This window comes from Phycodurus eques, chromosome 9 (assembly GCF_024500275.1).
Source record: "Phycodurus eques isolate BA_2022a chromosome 9, UOR_Pequ_1.1, whole genome shotgun sequence".
Lineage (NCBI taxonomy): Eukaryota > Metazoa > Chordata > Actinopteri > Syngnathiformes > Syngnathidae > Phycodurus > Phycodurus eques.
Window position 1 is genome coordinate 8,124,242 of NC_084533.1, and position 16,209 is coordinate 8,140,450.

Below are 16,209 nucleotides of genomic sequence, written 5' to 3' on the forward strand. Positions count from 1 at the left end.
AAGAAGATGAAACCGAACATTTCCTTCCTCTATTATGAAGCAAATTGGGCCATTTTCTTTTAGCCGCCATCGTGGTTGGTGGTATTGAGGAAAAGAACAGACCATTTATCAACTAAGTTGCAGTATCATTTTTGTGCAGTGCTCATGTGTTGGTGTCATTTGAAGGAATTACCCACTAGTTTCTCTCCAGCAGGATTGATGAGACAAAGAAAGCCTCCCTGAGCACCAGTCAGGTGGAGTCACTAGTCACACACATCGCAACAGCAAGGTTTCATTTCCTCATTTTTTTGTGAATCATTTCTTGTCCTTGAAAGTTCAGAGCAGCACAAGTCTCTGACGCTAGTGATAATTGATTTACGTGAAGTCAGTGTAAGACACACGTTTGACACAAGCCAGCCATATTTTTTTGATATAAATAAATATGTTTGGGACACATAGTCTTTTACTACGTCAAGCATTAGGGATTCATTATAAATCTTCACAAATGAAATAAAGTTTTAACAGTGGCATAGCATGGCGTGCCAGTGCCTAGGGAGAGTCAAGTATTTGCAGCTTTAAATCAGAGGACCAATAGCAACGTTTGGTTCCACTAGTCCAGTATTAAACCAAAACAATCAAAGTATGTAATGAGCCAGATTTGTTTATAGACAGACAGACAAATAAATAAAATTAACAGACAGACAGGAATAATGGAATAGGAATCGAGCTTTCTTCTGTGGTTACTTTGACTTACTGGAATTGTGCCAGTAGGGTGAACATTTTGGACTGGCACGAGGTGGATGAATGAATTTTTTCATTAATCAAGAATGCAAGTCAGAGGACAGAAAACCGTCGCAGTTTCAACCATAAACAATGGCAACTATACTGTAGTGATCCAGCAGTGTCTTATGGAATCTAATTTGGCTCAACATGGGAAATGTCTGCTATTAAATGGTGGAATGAAGTGCCAGGTTAATTCCGATTGGTGGTTATGCAAACCCGTCTGTTTGCTTCATAGATGGCTACGGTCGTGATGGACAGGCACTCTGCTAGTGTATGGAGAAGTGAAGCGAGTTAGGCCAGGTACACACATAAAGACAATCGGCCTGTTTTTGTGCCGATTCTGCCCCTGAACAGACAGCCTCCAGGAACAGGACGTCATACAGACAAACACACATAAATTATTACAAAAACACCACTATGAGTTTATGTATACCATACAGGGCTTGACATTAACTTTTTTTATGTAAAGCGCTGATAGTATATGTTATTTGTTATGGAATCAAGGCTCTCTTTTAAAGACCGTGTAAAGTTAATTCAGAGATTAATTTCTAAATAAATTACACGTTTGAAGACATATTCAAAGAGCAGGGCACTTGTGACATACAGTTAGCTGGCTGGCTATACTATACCTACACCCCAAAAATGCATCATCGCATAGTCCGCTGGTGTGGCCGCTTTAGCGCCTCATTTTCAGCTGTGAGTGTGTGCACATCACAGAGAGAAGGCGGAAAAGTGAGGGTAAAAAAAAAAATCTGAAGCCTGTGGACCGGGCCTCGGGCTGGCATGGGCGCTTTAGAGCGCCTCGTGTTTGGCCGTGTGTGTGTGAGCACATCACAGAAAGAAGGTAGAAGAGCGAGGGGGGCGGGACAAAATCTGACGTGACAGTTAGCATGTGGGCAGCGGCTTCATGCTGGCGTGGCCACTTTAAAATGCCTCGTCGCGCAGTGGAAAAACCCCACGATGATAAAGGTGGGATATATTCCAGTCTACAGAAGCTTTGAGTGGCTATATCAAACATGTAGCTATGTACAGTATAGGTGTAATAAAGATCCTAGAGGAAGTAGAATCCATTTTTCTAGCTCATTGCAGTGGCAATTGATTGAAAGTTGACAGTTGAGCAGAGTGTGTTTTCAACACATTCAGCGGACACGCCCACAGTGTCTGAGACAAACAACGGCTTGATTTTTTTCACAACTTTGAAGTCACAATTTATATACTTTTTTTTAATCGTTCAAATTGATCAGGGCTGTTAACAAAACTCATCACTGCTGTGTTAACGTCACAAGACTTATTTTCACTTTACAGGGACTTGAAATATCCATCAGTATTACTCTCGTCCTCTTTAGGGTTTCGGGTGAGCTAGAGACTATCTCAGCTGACTTTGGGCGAGAGGCGGCATACACCCTGGAGTGGTCACCAGCCAATGGCAGGGCTCTATTCAATATAAGATGCAATTAAAATCTGGATGTATCACCCCTGCCTCCAGATATAAAGCTAACGAGCATCCAAAAGTAACGCTTTAATTAAGTTGGATAAACTACAGCTCAAATCGGGTGTGTAAAAATCCATCAAGCTCGACAGCCTCCAATCAGCAGCGGGCCAAACGGAACACTATGAGACATGGCAATCATAACGTTGCAGATGGATTTGAATTCTCTTCACTCGTGCAAGCCAGAAGCCTGGTGGAACTTTAAAGCAGTCGATTATTTTTCAGAGGCAGACTTGTAGAGAGATCAGGACTAATTCTTACTTATCTGCTATGGAAAACACTTCTACTAGAGATGCAGGCTGGAAGAAGTGTAGAGCAGCTGCAGATAACCCCGCATGTGTTTGGCATGTCGTTAATCTGTGGAATAAGCGGCATATTGATGATGTTGCCAAATGGTGATGTCTACATTATACTACACAAAACTTTTGGCTATCACAGTTCAGAGAAAATTGCCTATGAGCATGAAGACAGCAACTGCAGTCTTCAAAATAAACCTGTTGAATTTCCTGCAAGATGTTTGTTAGGCTGCACAATGACTAGTACAGAGCTACAACTGTTTCACATCCCACTCCGTACATTGCCTCTCTATCAGCATGCACTTAAAACTTGGAGGATGCGGCAGAGTGAACTGTAATTGGGAGTTTTTTCCCCCCCGCCCTCGGCTCATTGTGTGTCCATGGATACAGCAGCAAAATGTGAACAGGTGGTGGAGCAGCAAGCTAAAGTCAGTCTGTGGCTCTGTGACAATAATCATTTTTTAATTAACAGCAAAATAGTTTGGTCCTAGCCACTGAAGCCCAGGCTCTATTCATGGCAAATTAGCAGCTTGGAAAGGGGGCACTGTTTACCTGTCTTGTGTGTGGGGGGAAAAAAAACAAAAACTAAACAAAGGCTTGAAGTTGTTCCGCCCCGAGAAATGAATTCCCAGAATTTCTGGACAAGCAACATCTGACATTATCCAATTTCATTTAATATTACTTTACTTTGCTATTATTTGCCACAAGATTTTGTTCAAGTTGTGGTGACATCCATGCTATAGAACAGCTCACAAATCTATCTATCTGTCTATCTATCTATCTATCTATCTATCTATCTATCTATCTATCTATCTATCTATCTATCTATCTATCTATCTATCTATCTATCTATCTATCTATCTATCTATCTATCTATCTATCTATCTATCTATCTATCTATCTGTCTGTCTGTCTGTCTGTCTGTCTGTCTGTCTGTCTGTCTGTCTATCTATCTATCTATCTATCTATCTATCTATCTATCTATATCTATCTATCTATCTGTCTGTCTGTCTGTCTGTCTGTCTATCTATCTATCTATCTATCTATCTATCTATCTATCTATCTATCTATCTATCTATCTATCTGTCTGTCTGTCTGTCTGTCTGTCTGTCTGTCTGTCTGTGCCACCTACCTACCTACATACCCACCCACCCAGAGAGTAATGACCCTGGAAATTATTATTTCTTTTTCCATTCTTTTCAACCCCCCCGCCCCCCCCCCCCCCCCAAAAAAAACATTGAAAAATGAACAAAAATGTTGTTTGTTGAAGTGGTGTGCAAGTGTACCTACCCTGGGGAAGGAATACTGAACATTCGCCACATGCTGGCTCATCCTGCATGTCTGGTCTCAGTGAACCGGCATTGTCTGCATCATTATCATCATCAAAACTTTCCGCCAGCCTGTTTGTATTGGAAACAAGAGATTTTGCTTCTCCAGTCTTTTTCAAAGGGTTTTTGTTCAGTAGAACAGATTAATAGACCCCAATGAAACACATTCTTTTGATACAGAGAACATCAAGATGTTGTTACAGTAAAAGAACTACTCACAAAGCTGCTACTTTGTGGACAAAACAAGCGTTTGTGTCATGGCAGTGGCAGCAGGTGAATCACACTACTGGACGTCTTCCATCATGCTCCACTGACATTGTGTACTGTACATTGGAGATGTGAACAAGCTGATGAGGGCGTAAAACTGTGGGAAAGCTTCCACTCCAAGCAAAACGTTTGCTACACCCAAGTTATATTTTTACACAATATTTGCGTGCTGAACAGGAGCTTTAGACATTTTTTAAAATTCTTATTTCACAGAAAAATGATTTAAATTCAAATATTCAGAAACTGATGTTTTTATTTGTTTCTGTTTTCACGTCTTTAAAAATGTTTTATTTGCCCTGTCAGAACTGTCAGACGTTTTTGTGTCAGCCTGTTTTTTTTGTACACTACATACCCTATGAAATTAATAGAAAATGTTGAATCTTGAAATTTGAACAGATTTGGGTAAAAAAAAAAATACAAATGTGGGCTGTTGTTTGGGTTTAATTGACTATCACGTCATACATGAAAATAATTAATTTCATTTAAATGTTATACACATAAATATAATTCAGCCTTTTAGCAGTACAATTACAATGAATGTCAAAATCTGGCATATTTTAAAATCCTCTTTTACCTGAAAATGTGACAAAAACCTAACCTAACTGAACAAAATAAGTAAGATGATAAGGAATTGATGTATATTTATGCTTGTAATCTTTAAAAATGCTTTAATTCAACCTTGAAACTGTATTAATGTTTTTTCCCCAGACTGAACACATGTAATGACTTTTGTGTACAGGAGGACCTGCAGCAGTTGATATTGATGCCGCTCCCCAACATCGCCATCTTGGGCCAGGACCCCTTCACAGGTACAAGATAATAATATTATTTGATCCTATCTGTGCAGCAGTATAGCCATTCTACGTCATTCACCAGTCTTCAACTACGCAAAGCATTATGGTGATAATGACAAGAAGGTGATGCCGGTGATGATAATGACGGTGATGACATTTACTGTATCTTTGTGTGTTCAGAGGCAGCAGTGGAGGAACTGAGGCGCTTGCTGCTGCTCCTGCTCGGAAGTGCTGTGCAGGTGAGACAGCCACCATTGAGTTGGACTGACTGATTTACAATTTTACTTGTAGAGAGCCAACAAAATGTGGCTTGCTAGAACGTCTCTCACTTGTACAATTGTTTCCCAACTTTTGGCTTGTTTGAGAGCGTCAGACTGATTATATGCCAAACACTGTGGGATTTAACCAATTTATTAACATGATGATAATTTTAGAGCTCAATTCCTGGTCAACTTCAAGTCATGTGTGTTGGTATCATAGCCAAATGTCACCATGCAGAAAGTGGCACAACACCAAAAAAAATTTCAATTTATTTTTCATTTTGATTTTCATTTTTCTTTTTGTTTTTCCGTTTTTGTGGGGAACAAATCCTGATAACAATCGTTGGCGGTTCATCGCCGCCTATTCAATACTCAATAAGGCAATTCTTATTTGACATGGAGACATGGATTTTTGCTGTACGTGGTCTGGCTCAATCTCCCGCCAATAGCGGAGGTCCACTGTAAATGAATTATCACCTCATAAAATTACATATACACAATAAATTGATGGGTAACTAGTTTTGAAATCAGAAGCCTATAAAAATGTTTTTTTTAACTGTTATAACATTTATTTTAAAAGGGGAATTAGTAAGAAAAAAAGGCTTGCAATATCTCAATGTGATTAAAAGTGAAGACAATTTGCAATTTTGAATTTCGCAAGAAACATGAAGTCTACGCCCATGATTTGCTTTCACGGGCCACATAAAATAATCTGGTGGGCTGTAGCTGGCCCCTGGGCCACCAGTTTGAGACCTATGGTCTATATGCACTAAAGTATTGGGACACCTGGTCATTACTGCTAATGCTACAGGAAGTTTAAGGAGAAGAACATCCATCCATCCATTTTCTGAGCCGCTCATCCTTACAAGGATCGCGGGTGTGCTGGAGCCTATCCCAGCTATCATCGGGCAGGAGGCGGGGTACAACCTGAACTGGTTGCCAGCCAATTGCAGGGCACACATAAACAAACAACCATTTGTACTCACATTCAGACCTACGGGCAATTTAGAGTCTTCAATCAACCTACCACGCATGTTTTTGGGATGTGGGAGGAAACCGGAGTACCCCGAGAAAACCCACGCAGGCACGGGGAGAACACACAAACTCCACACAGGCAGGGCCGGGGATTGAACCCCGGTCCTCAAAACTGTGAGGCAGACGCTCTATCCAGTCACCAGTCGGTCACCATGCCGTCGGAGAAGAAATTTTTTTAAATTTAGGTTTACATGTGTCCAACGGACTTAAGAGGGCCTCTATGGCTCACAATCTCACAGTTTTAGGTCAGTCCAATGGTTCATACATATTTAATAGGAAAAAATGATGATGAAAATGATGAGGAAACCTTACCAAAGGTACTACATTATTGAAAAAAATGGTCCTGGTTTCATTACATACGGCTTTGTGAAGGGGGGAAATGAGGCAGTGGCGAGAGCCCAGTACGTGGGTTAACGTTATCCAGCAAAGCACTGAAGACTTCAAAGCTTTTGTGACATTGAGAAACTTAGCATCCAGCGCTCTTATTTTTTTAAAAGAAAAGAAAACAGCCCCGCTTCCCCCCCCCCTCAGAGCTCTCACTGCTATGGGGCACATTAGGGCGCAATTGCGGTTTCTGTAATCCTTAGTTTTTACGGGAGCAAGTGATAAGCCTGCTGCCCAACCCCGGCATTCCTAGGTGGTCTCCCATCCAAGTACTAGCCAGGACCGACCGAACCTGTTTAGCTTAGAGATCGGGCATTCTCAGGGTAGTTCCCGGGGCGCTCTTTTCTTTGCTGTGGTAAAATCTAGTCACTAATCATTTATGTATTACTGACCTGAAACTTTAAACTTTTCATTGTAGCAGCTTGTTTTTTTTCCATGAATTGTTAGCCTGGTTGACACCTTTTCTTATGTGCAGGTTTTTTGCAGTACCTATGATAAATGTCATCATGTCGATCACATTGTAAAAATGTTTGTAAAATTAACTTGCTAAACACAAACACACACACACACAGTATCTTTTTTTTTTTTTTTTTTCCTTTGGGCCCAACTGTTCCTGTACAAAGTAGCCTGGGCCCAGTCAAATATATAAGTAGCCTGGGCCCATTTATATATATATATATATATATATATATATATATATATATATATATATATATATATATATATATTTGAATAGAATATTTGAATAGGCCCCAAGCCACTTTGTACAGGAAGAGTTGGGCCCTGAGGTAAAAAAAAAAAAAAAAAAGATTGGTTTATTGCTTGCTTAAGAGACATTTGCTTGTCAAGTGTACTGAAATGAAAGCTTTTCTTGTTCTACTAGTGCACATTCCTGATTAAGTTCATCTCTTGTATCTGCAGTGTGAACGTAAAGAGACATTCATTCAGCAGATCCAATCTCTGGACATAAAGACACAGGCTGCGCTCGCCGTCTGCATTCAACAGGTGCGCTCAGGTGCAGGCTGAACCAAATCCACAATGAATTTACTATTATTTACAGACTGACCCTCAGCTATGGGGAGATTTTCTACAGAGACGTTTATTCCTTCAAAGGATTGAGCAAACATTTTTTTTTTTTTTTAAACTGTCCATTGAGTAAAACGTGAAAAATAGCTACTTTTTATTCCACCATCAGCCTGAAAGGACCTCCACCTCTGTTATAGGCGCCATGAACCTCTATCCCTGCTCTCATTTTCTGTCAAACTGCTCCTTTCAATCAAGCATGCAAGCCAGTTGGACATTTACAAAAAATACACCGCGTGAATAATTGCCCACTTTACAGAAACAGCATGTTTCAGAGCAGCATGACGAAATTACAGTAACAACAGGTCGTCCGTGACTCTTTGTTGCTCCAGGATTCTTTGCCTCTTAAATCAGAATGGTGTACTCCCTGCGTGGATAAAAGCCTCCTCTTGCTGCTTGTAACTTCCACCTGACATTTCCGACCTCCACTCCTTTCCAAGTGATCATTGGTTTTTCATGCGTGAGTGGGCCATTTATGGAGGCGCATAAGTTATTTTTTTGACATTCAAAAAGGTTTATCTTACTTGGCTTTCGCACTGCTGACTGAAGGACGAGATGTTTTGGATCCCACCTAATTCACCGTGTCCTCGCTGCAGGTGACTCAGGATCCGCACTCGGTGTTGCCGCTCCAGTGGGAAGAGCTGCTGGAGGTGGAAGGTGCAGACCTAAGGCTGGTGTTTAGCTCCATGGCCAAACAGATTCAAAGCATGCTGGCACAGAGAGACACACACCTAGAGGTATGCTCAAATAACATAAACACATGATCCATTAATGATGCATTGAACTGTTCCATTCTATACACCCTGTTGTTTAGAGACAGCAATAACTCATTCGGCACACCCGCACAATTTCCATCTATCCCTTTGCTATAGCACTTGCCGTCTTTAGAGTCACAGCTGAACTGTAGCTTATCACAGTTGACTTTTAGGTGAAAGGTGAGGTTCACCCGTGACTGTTTGCCAGTCAATCACAGGGCACATAAAGACAAAATAACCATTCACAATCACATTCACACCTGGGGAAAATTTAGAGTCTTCAGTCAACCAAACATGCATGTTTTTGGAATATGGGAGGAAACCGGAGTACCCGGAGAAAACCCACGCATGCACGGGGAGAACATGCAAACTCTACACAGGAAGAAAGTTGAACCTCCAACCTCAGAATTATGAGGCAGATGTACTGACCACTACACCACCCACCATGCTGCACTACACAATCTCGTAAGCTCCAATTCAAGAGTAAAATTTCTCTTGCTATTTCGAAAACAAAGTACAGTTCTACACTATTACAAACTACTGGTAGAGCCCACACAGCACAGCTATAACGTACTGTTGAATGAATAGAGTGCTCCTCCGCATGTTCGTGATCCGCTACTTGGCAAACTCACCTATTCTCAGATTTTTTTTCTTGCAACCTATCCTCACTCACCTATTCATCGTTTTTGTGCTCAGGCCAAAAGATTGCTTTAGCGGCATCTTGGTGCCAAGGAACTACGCTGAAGTGAGGGGAGGAGCTTCATTTAGACAGGTCACTGCTGCCCGGTCTACTGGAAAAGTAATGCTTTGCTGGCAACTTATGGCATGAGCAACTAGGAAGCTACAGGGAACACTGTATCTCTCTACACTGTATATTATTATTATTATTATTAGCGTTGCATTGGCAAACATTTGATACAGCTCTTGTATCTGATCTTATGAGACTGGTCAGGTCTGATTAAGTGTCCAGTGGATACATCCCTGATGTTGCTTTTCTTGGAGGCCTCCACACTCAATATATTGTGAATTAAATACGCTTGCAAGACAAGTATTGTCTGTATAAGACAAGCTTATGAAAATTAGCTTTTTACAGAAACAAATAAGACCGACACAGGCTCTCTTGTGTAAAGTTTGCATGTCCCCCCCCATGCTTGTGTGGGGTTTCTCCAGGTACTCTGGTTTCCTCCCACATTCCAAAAACATGCTTGTTAGGTTCATTGAAAACTCAAAATTGTCTGTCGGTATGAATTTGAGTCCCTATGGTTGTTTGTCAAACTCTATACAGTAGCGTATGTGCCCTGCGATTGGCTGACAACCTGTGCAAGGCGTACCCACTCGCCCGAAGTCACCCGTGACCCTAGTGAGGATAAGTAGTAAAGAAAATGGATGGATAGATGAAATTCTGTCCACAAATTGTGGAATAGTTACATAAATTAATAATAGATGAAAATCCAAAGATAGTATCTAAATTTGCTCAATATCACATGCTCACATATTTATTTGTTGATATATTTATCATGACGGTCGCTGCACAGCCCTCTGAATTTCTCACCCTTCTCTCTATGTCTATGTTTCCCACATTCCTGACACTGTCACTCTGCTGCTGACCCTCACTCAGCGCATCGCAGAGTTGTGTCGGGAGCGGGAGGCACATGTTGACTCACCCTTGGCGGCCCTGGGTGGTCTCTATGACGAGCCTCCCCAAGGTCTGGCACTGCAGCTGGCAGACAGCAAGGCCAAAGTGCGCCGGCTGAAACAACAACTGTGAGTGTGTGAGCACATTAAGACGCATGCATACATTAAAGGGGAGCACCTGCAGGTGCTGCATCACTGCCAGAACAACAATTTTGTGGGAAATCATAATTGAAATATTATGTTGATAATTGAACATGCACCAAACCTACTGTGCTACCCTCTTTTAGCATGGCAAAAAAAAAAAAAAAATCCGACATTAATTCATTGCAAAACAAATCTTTTACATTTCCCCAGAAATACCATGTTTAAAAAAAAAAAAAAAAAAAATGGAGGGCTTTACTTTTTGTACATTTTACTATAATCTCCATAAAATGGGTAGCAGACCAGCATGGCTGCGCTCATTGATCAATGTTGACTCCAGTTCAAATTAATTACCTCTGATAAAAGGTTAATGTGTCCATTAGTGTGGGCTTATTTATTCATCTGTTTCTTCCTTACTTCAGTGATTCCCAACCGTTGTGCCGCAAATTTCACTTACTGTTATTGGTCATGCATTCTGGCTCTCTTTTCACTTGTAAAATGGTAAATGGACTGCACTTATATAGCGCTTGATCTACACTATCGCAGTGTTCAAAGCGCTTTACAAAGCCTCACATTCACCCATTCACACACCAATGGGCGACTGCTGCCATGCAAGGCGCTGCCAGGGCCACTGGGAGCAAATTAGGGTTCAGTGTCTTGCCCAAGGAGACTTGGACATGCAGACAGTTGGAGCCAGGATTCGAACTAGGTCGCCTTCTGTCACTGGATGACCCGCTCTACCTATTGAACCACAGCCGCCCAACTTACTTGTAACTTTTATCGTTCTGGTTAAACTTTAAGAGACGTCAGAAAAACCGTGAATGCTCCACTTTGTCTGTCTTTTAGGGATGATAAAGGTGATCAGTTATTAGACTACAAGCAGGAGATTCAGATGATGGAGGAGCAGCTCAAAAAGCTTCAGATAAAGGTTTGTGTGCTACTTCAGGAACCCAATGCTCAACTGAGACGCATTATATATTTAACAACAGTACATTGCCGCTGGTTATGTCACGCCTACTTTGAAACGAGTTGGACCTACGTAAGCTGCGAGGAGTCGGTGTGTTTACACACTGTAGAGGAAAAATAATTCCAGTATTGGGTTGGTTTAACTCAAATTCCGTCGCCCATTCCGCGTCTAGTACTATTTATACAGAACAGCGGCACAGAGAGAAAAAAAAATCTATTTTTCTCTGTCTGTCATTAAAGAAACATGTCCATGTTTTCTGTAGAACATTGAGTTTGGCGAGGAGTTTTTATTTTAGATTTATTTTGGGTGTGGGGGTGCTTCCTTCCACGTTCCAAAAACATGCATGTTAGGTTAATTGACTCTAAACTGTCCATAGGCATGAATGTGGGTGTGAATGGTTGTTAGTCTACTGTACAGGTACATCTTAATAAATTAGAATATATTCATTCAAAATTATTGAGATGACATACCTAAATATATTGTGCAACCGAAGCCTGCAGATGACTACAGATGTGATTTATTAGCTGGAAAATGAAATGGGGACATAGCCTGAAGCCTCACACAGTTCCACGACAAATTTGAGAACAATAAATCATATCAATAGTCAATTTATTTTGGTATGTCATCTCAATAAAACTGAATAAATATATTCCAATTTATTCAGATGTACCTGTATATATGCCCTGTGATTGTCTGGGCAGCATTCCAGGGCGTCTTGCCCACCTCACCTGTGACTCTAAGGAGGATAAGTAATGTAAAATGGCTGAATTAGCAGACGTCAGTCTGTGACAGTCTGTCACTGTAAAAGAAGTTGTTTTTGTTGGATTTAATTTATTAAAGGTAATTATGAATACAAAGATTATATGAGATTAATCAATAATGGAAAGAAAATGATGATTTGAAATAATTTCACACCCAGTTGTCCTGTTTCGCCTTCAATAATGCAGGTAAAATGTTGTCTGGATATACGAGAGAGCACAGTGAACAATTCTTCAAAAAAGAGATTTCAAGCTGTTTAATGCCACTTCCAATTGAACTTTAAAACTGAACTACATATAAAACAAAGACAATTATACATTGTGTATTTATAACAACCACATAACTTTGCCATGAAATTTGCAAGCTTATTGTTAACACATAATGGGAAACGCCATAGAAGGACGCAAGAATAACATCTATGTGGCGGTGTTATAACCCTTGAAGCAAAGTATATTTGAAGACAAATGGTGCAGCAACACACGGAGACAGACAATATAAAGACACTCACAAGCATATATTCTTTATCTTTTGCGAAAACAACTAATATTACTGCAGTTTACCGAGTCACTTACTGTAGCTGTAGAGTTCTGCTTCGTTTGAGTCTACATGGATGTATTCTACTGCCCTGTGGTGAGCAAGTCATGCACTCCAGAAGGAGACACAATGAATTAACCATGATGGACAAAGTGATACCAATACTTTACATTCTATTTAATAGTTATCACGGTATGTTTTTATAAAATAGAATTAATATTAGAGAGCGCTATTTTCCTTATTAAGAAACACATTACAAAATGTTTTGTTGCTTTCATGAAGGGGCTGGAATGGATTTGTGGAATTTCCATTGTTTTGAATTACGAGGATGGTCATGGAATGAATTAAACGTGCATATCACGGCACGCTGTGGTACAATTTCTTGTGTTAGTCAAGAAATTATATTCATAGCCTGACTAAAGTCTGCATGGAAACTGTATGTAAGCTTGACCTGTTTTGCTTTCAGTTCTGTGATGCACAATGTCAATTTTAACATCTGATCTCACAAGAAACAAGTGACACAAGTTGGTTACACATTTATTCAACCTCATCGACGCACTGTGTTCTGTACGTACACTCACGTCTGCAGAACCGGTCCATGCAGAACGAGTCGAGGGACCTGCGTGCTCTGCGGGATGAGCTGGATTGCGCCCGTGAGAGAGCTGCGAGGGCCGAGCAGCTCCAGAACGAGCTTCAGAGCTGTAAACATCGACTGCGCCGCCTGGACGTGACACGCACTCAACTTAAGGTTACACACACACACACACACACAGAATAACAAGTTCTGAAAGGACCATTCACACTAAAGATCAAGCAAGCAGAGCAATGTCATAACATTGTTTTGGGAGCAGAATTCACCCCTTGAAGCTGTTTAACTGGAACAACTAGTAGAAAGTATGGTTGGTTATAAGAACTTTTAGTCACACATGAGATGCACTTGGCTATGCTTTAAATCAAGAGCTCACGTCCCTGTAAAACACTACGCCGTGTCCCCGGTGTCACCTTCTCGCTCCTCTTTCATTCATTCTACCTTGGCTCTGCATCCATGGAGCGCCCCAGATTAGTTCAATGGATAACTTTCCTCCATGCATCTGTTTAGATTTCATTCTCCACAAACGTAAATGAAACGTTGGAGCGGTGGAGAATATTTATAGGCAGAGGTTGCCTCTTAAAAGAAAAGCAATCAGTACTTGTGCAAAAAGACAGCTATTGGATATAATGAGTACTGACAGCATGGTGGTGAATGTGGTTAGTGCTTCTGCCTTTCAGTTCTGCAGTAATAGTAAGACCAAGTCATTGTTTCCTAACAACGAATGGAATGTCCTCTCTTTCCATGTGGTGCCACCTGCAGGAGCAGCTGCAGCTGTGTGCAGCCCTGCAGGAGACCAAAGCTCTTTTGGAAGAACAGCTGTCCGATGCGAGGGCCCGATGCTCCGCACTGAGGGAGCTGGAGAGGGAAAACCTTCTACTGCGTCAGCGCATTATAGACGTAGAAGCGGTGGGTAGACCCAAAGACGTACGGTACATGGGTGTGTCAGAATTAGAGGACAATTTAAGCATCAACATTTTTAAAAAAAGGACAATTTATTTGATATATTTTTCAAAGTTTTCAAAAGAACACGTAATAAACATTTCATCGTTCTGCTCAACCATCAACAGGACACTTTTTAAGAGATGATCTGTCGAGTCATAGATCAGATCTGCCAGTAAACTGATTGGCAGTACACTGTTGCAAACATTAAAAAAATACATACACTTACGCTACTCATTTACTTATATCATATGACATACAAAGAATAAACATTTCTAATCAGATTAAAAATTACACACTGTTTCTAACGTCCTGTAGACACACTAATATAATTGGGAAACAAATGTATGTAAGATTGTAACGGTTAATGTTAGAAAATTATGACCCTTGTGAGGATAAGCGATTCAGAAAATGGATGGATAATATTATCCATCCATCCATTTTCTGAGCCGCTTCTCCTCACTAGGGTCGTGGGCGTGCTGGAGCCTATCCCAGCTATCATCGGGCAGGAGGCGGGGTACACTCTGAACTGGTTGCCAGCCAATCGCAGGGCACATACAAACAAACAACCATTCGCATTCACATTCACACCAACGGGCAATTTAAAGTTGTCAATTAACCTACCACGCATGTTTTTTGGGATGTGGGAGAAAACCGGAGTGCCCGGAGAAAACCCACGCAGGCACGGGGAGAACATGCAAACTCCACACAGGCGGGACCGGGGATTGAACCCCGGTCCTCAGAACTGTGAGGCAGACGCTCTAACCAGTCGTTCACCGTGCCGCCCGACAATAACCAAATCCGGAAATGTAGTTTTCTGCACAACAAATAAAGATTTTACTGATTTTAATGAATGATTTTCATATTCAGTGAGTTATATCAGTTTATCTACAGTACTAATAATGGCAATCACAAGAGCCAGCCCAGCAGGACAGACTTGCCTCAGCCCTTTATTTTTGGGAAACGTACACAGCATGAGAAAAGGTAGCAAAGCAACTAATAACAATCGAGGTCCATTTAATATGAAATCATTCTTTGTTCGGAGGCTGGTTCCACAGCGGGAATTCACAGTATTATGCACATACAATATTATGCAATCATGTTATGATGGCCAAATATAATCAGTGTTCAGTCATATATGTACTTTTAATGCAATCTTTGAATGTAAATGAGAATGCACGCAGACACTTGGAGCACCCCGAAAAGCAAGTGCACTCGTAGCTTCTTAAATGTCACAGTTGGGTCAGGTTCTGAAATGCATCACTGCTTAAAAGTTCCTCAACAATCACAGCAAAGTCATTACCGCTCGCATAGACACACTTGCACTGATTGAAGGTCGTCCCTCTGAACACGTAACCTTTCGCACACATAAAATATGAATTGCCGTTAGATTCCCACTGATCTTGCTCCTGTGTCGGAAGGCTGGGAAAAAAATCAATGAATGTTTCTTTCTTATTGAGCAGATCAATTCTTTCATTATTTGTGCTGCAGGGGGTTACTGTATGTAATTTATACCCACCAGGCACTCGCCTTCGAGCCCCACCTCCGGGCTTGGCTCCAGAGGGGGGCCCCGGTGACCCGCGTCCGGGCAAGGGAAACCCGAATCCATTTATTGTACTCGCCATAGGGGTTTTTGGAGCCGTGCTTTGTCTGGTCCCTCACCTTGGACCTGTTTGCCATGGGTGACCCTGCCAGGGGCATAAAGCCCCAGACAACTTAGCTCCGAGGATCATTGGGACACACAAACCCCTCTACCACGATAAGGTGACGGCTCCAGGAGGGGGACTATATATTAAGAAAATACAATAAAAAATAAATAGCTGTATTTACAGTGGGTACGGAAAGTATTCAGACCACCTTAAATTTTTCACTCTTTGTTATATTGCAGCCGTTTGCTAAAATCATTTAAATTATTTTGTTTCCTCATTAATGTACACACAGCAGCCCACATTGACAGAAAAAATTGAATGGTTGAAATTTTTGCAGATTTATTTAAAAAAGAAAAGCTGAAATATCACACAGCCAAAAGAATTCAGATCCTTTGCTGCGACACTCATATATTTAACTTGGGTGCTGTCCATTTCTTCTGATCATCCTTGAGATGGTTCCACACCTTCACTGGAGTCCAGCTGTGTTTGATTATACTGATTGGACTTGATTAGGAAAGCCACACACCTGTCTATATAAGA

At 41.1% G+C, this 16,209-nt stretch overlaps 1 protein-coding gene across 4 annotated transcripts in view; it reads left to right on the top strand.

Annotated features, from left to right (window-relative positions):
• Positions 1-16,209, top strand: part of ccdc88b (coiled-coil domain containing 88B) — a 55,082-nt gene that overhangs the window by 5,962 nt on the left and 32,911 nt on the right. For 2 of the 4 annotated variants that reach the window (XM_061685543.1, XM_061685546.1), the window contains exons 4-11: positions 4,882-4,951; positions 5,117-5,175; positions 7,537-7,620; positions 8,295-8,435; positions 10,072-10,217; positions 11,076-11,157; positions 13,079-13,237; positions 13,841-13,987. In XM_061685543.1, the coding sequence (XP_061541527.1) occupies positions 4,882-4,951; positions 5,117-5,175; positions 7,537-7,620; positions 8,295-8,435; positions 10,072-10,217; positions 11,076-11,157; positions 13,079-13,237; positions 13,841-13,987 (888 nt within the window). The remainder of the gene's footprint in view (positions 1-4,881; positions 4,952-5,116; positions 5,176-7,536; positions 7,621-8,294; positions 8,436-10,071; positions 10,218-11,075; positions 11,158-13,078; positions 13,238-13,840; positions 13,988-16,209) is intronic. The other 2 variants (XM_061685545.1, XM_061685544.1) reach the window with 2 other exon arrangements.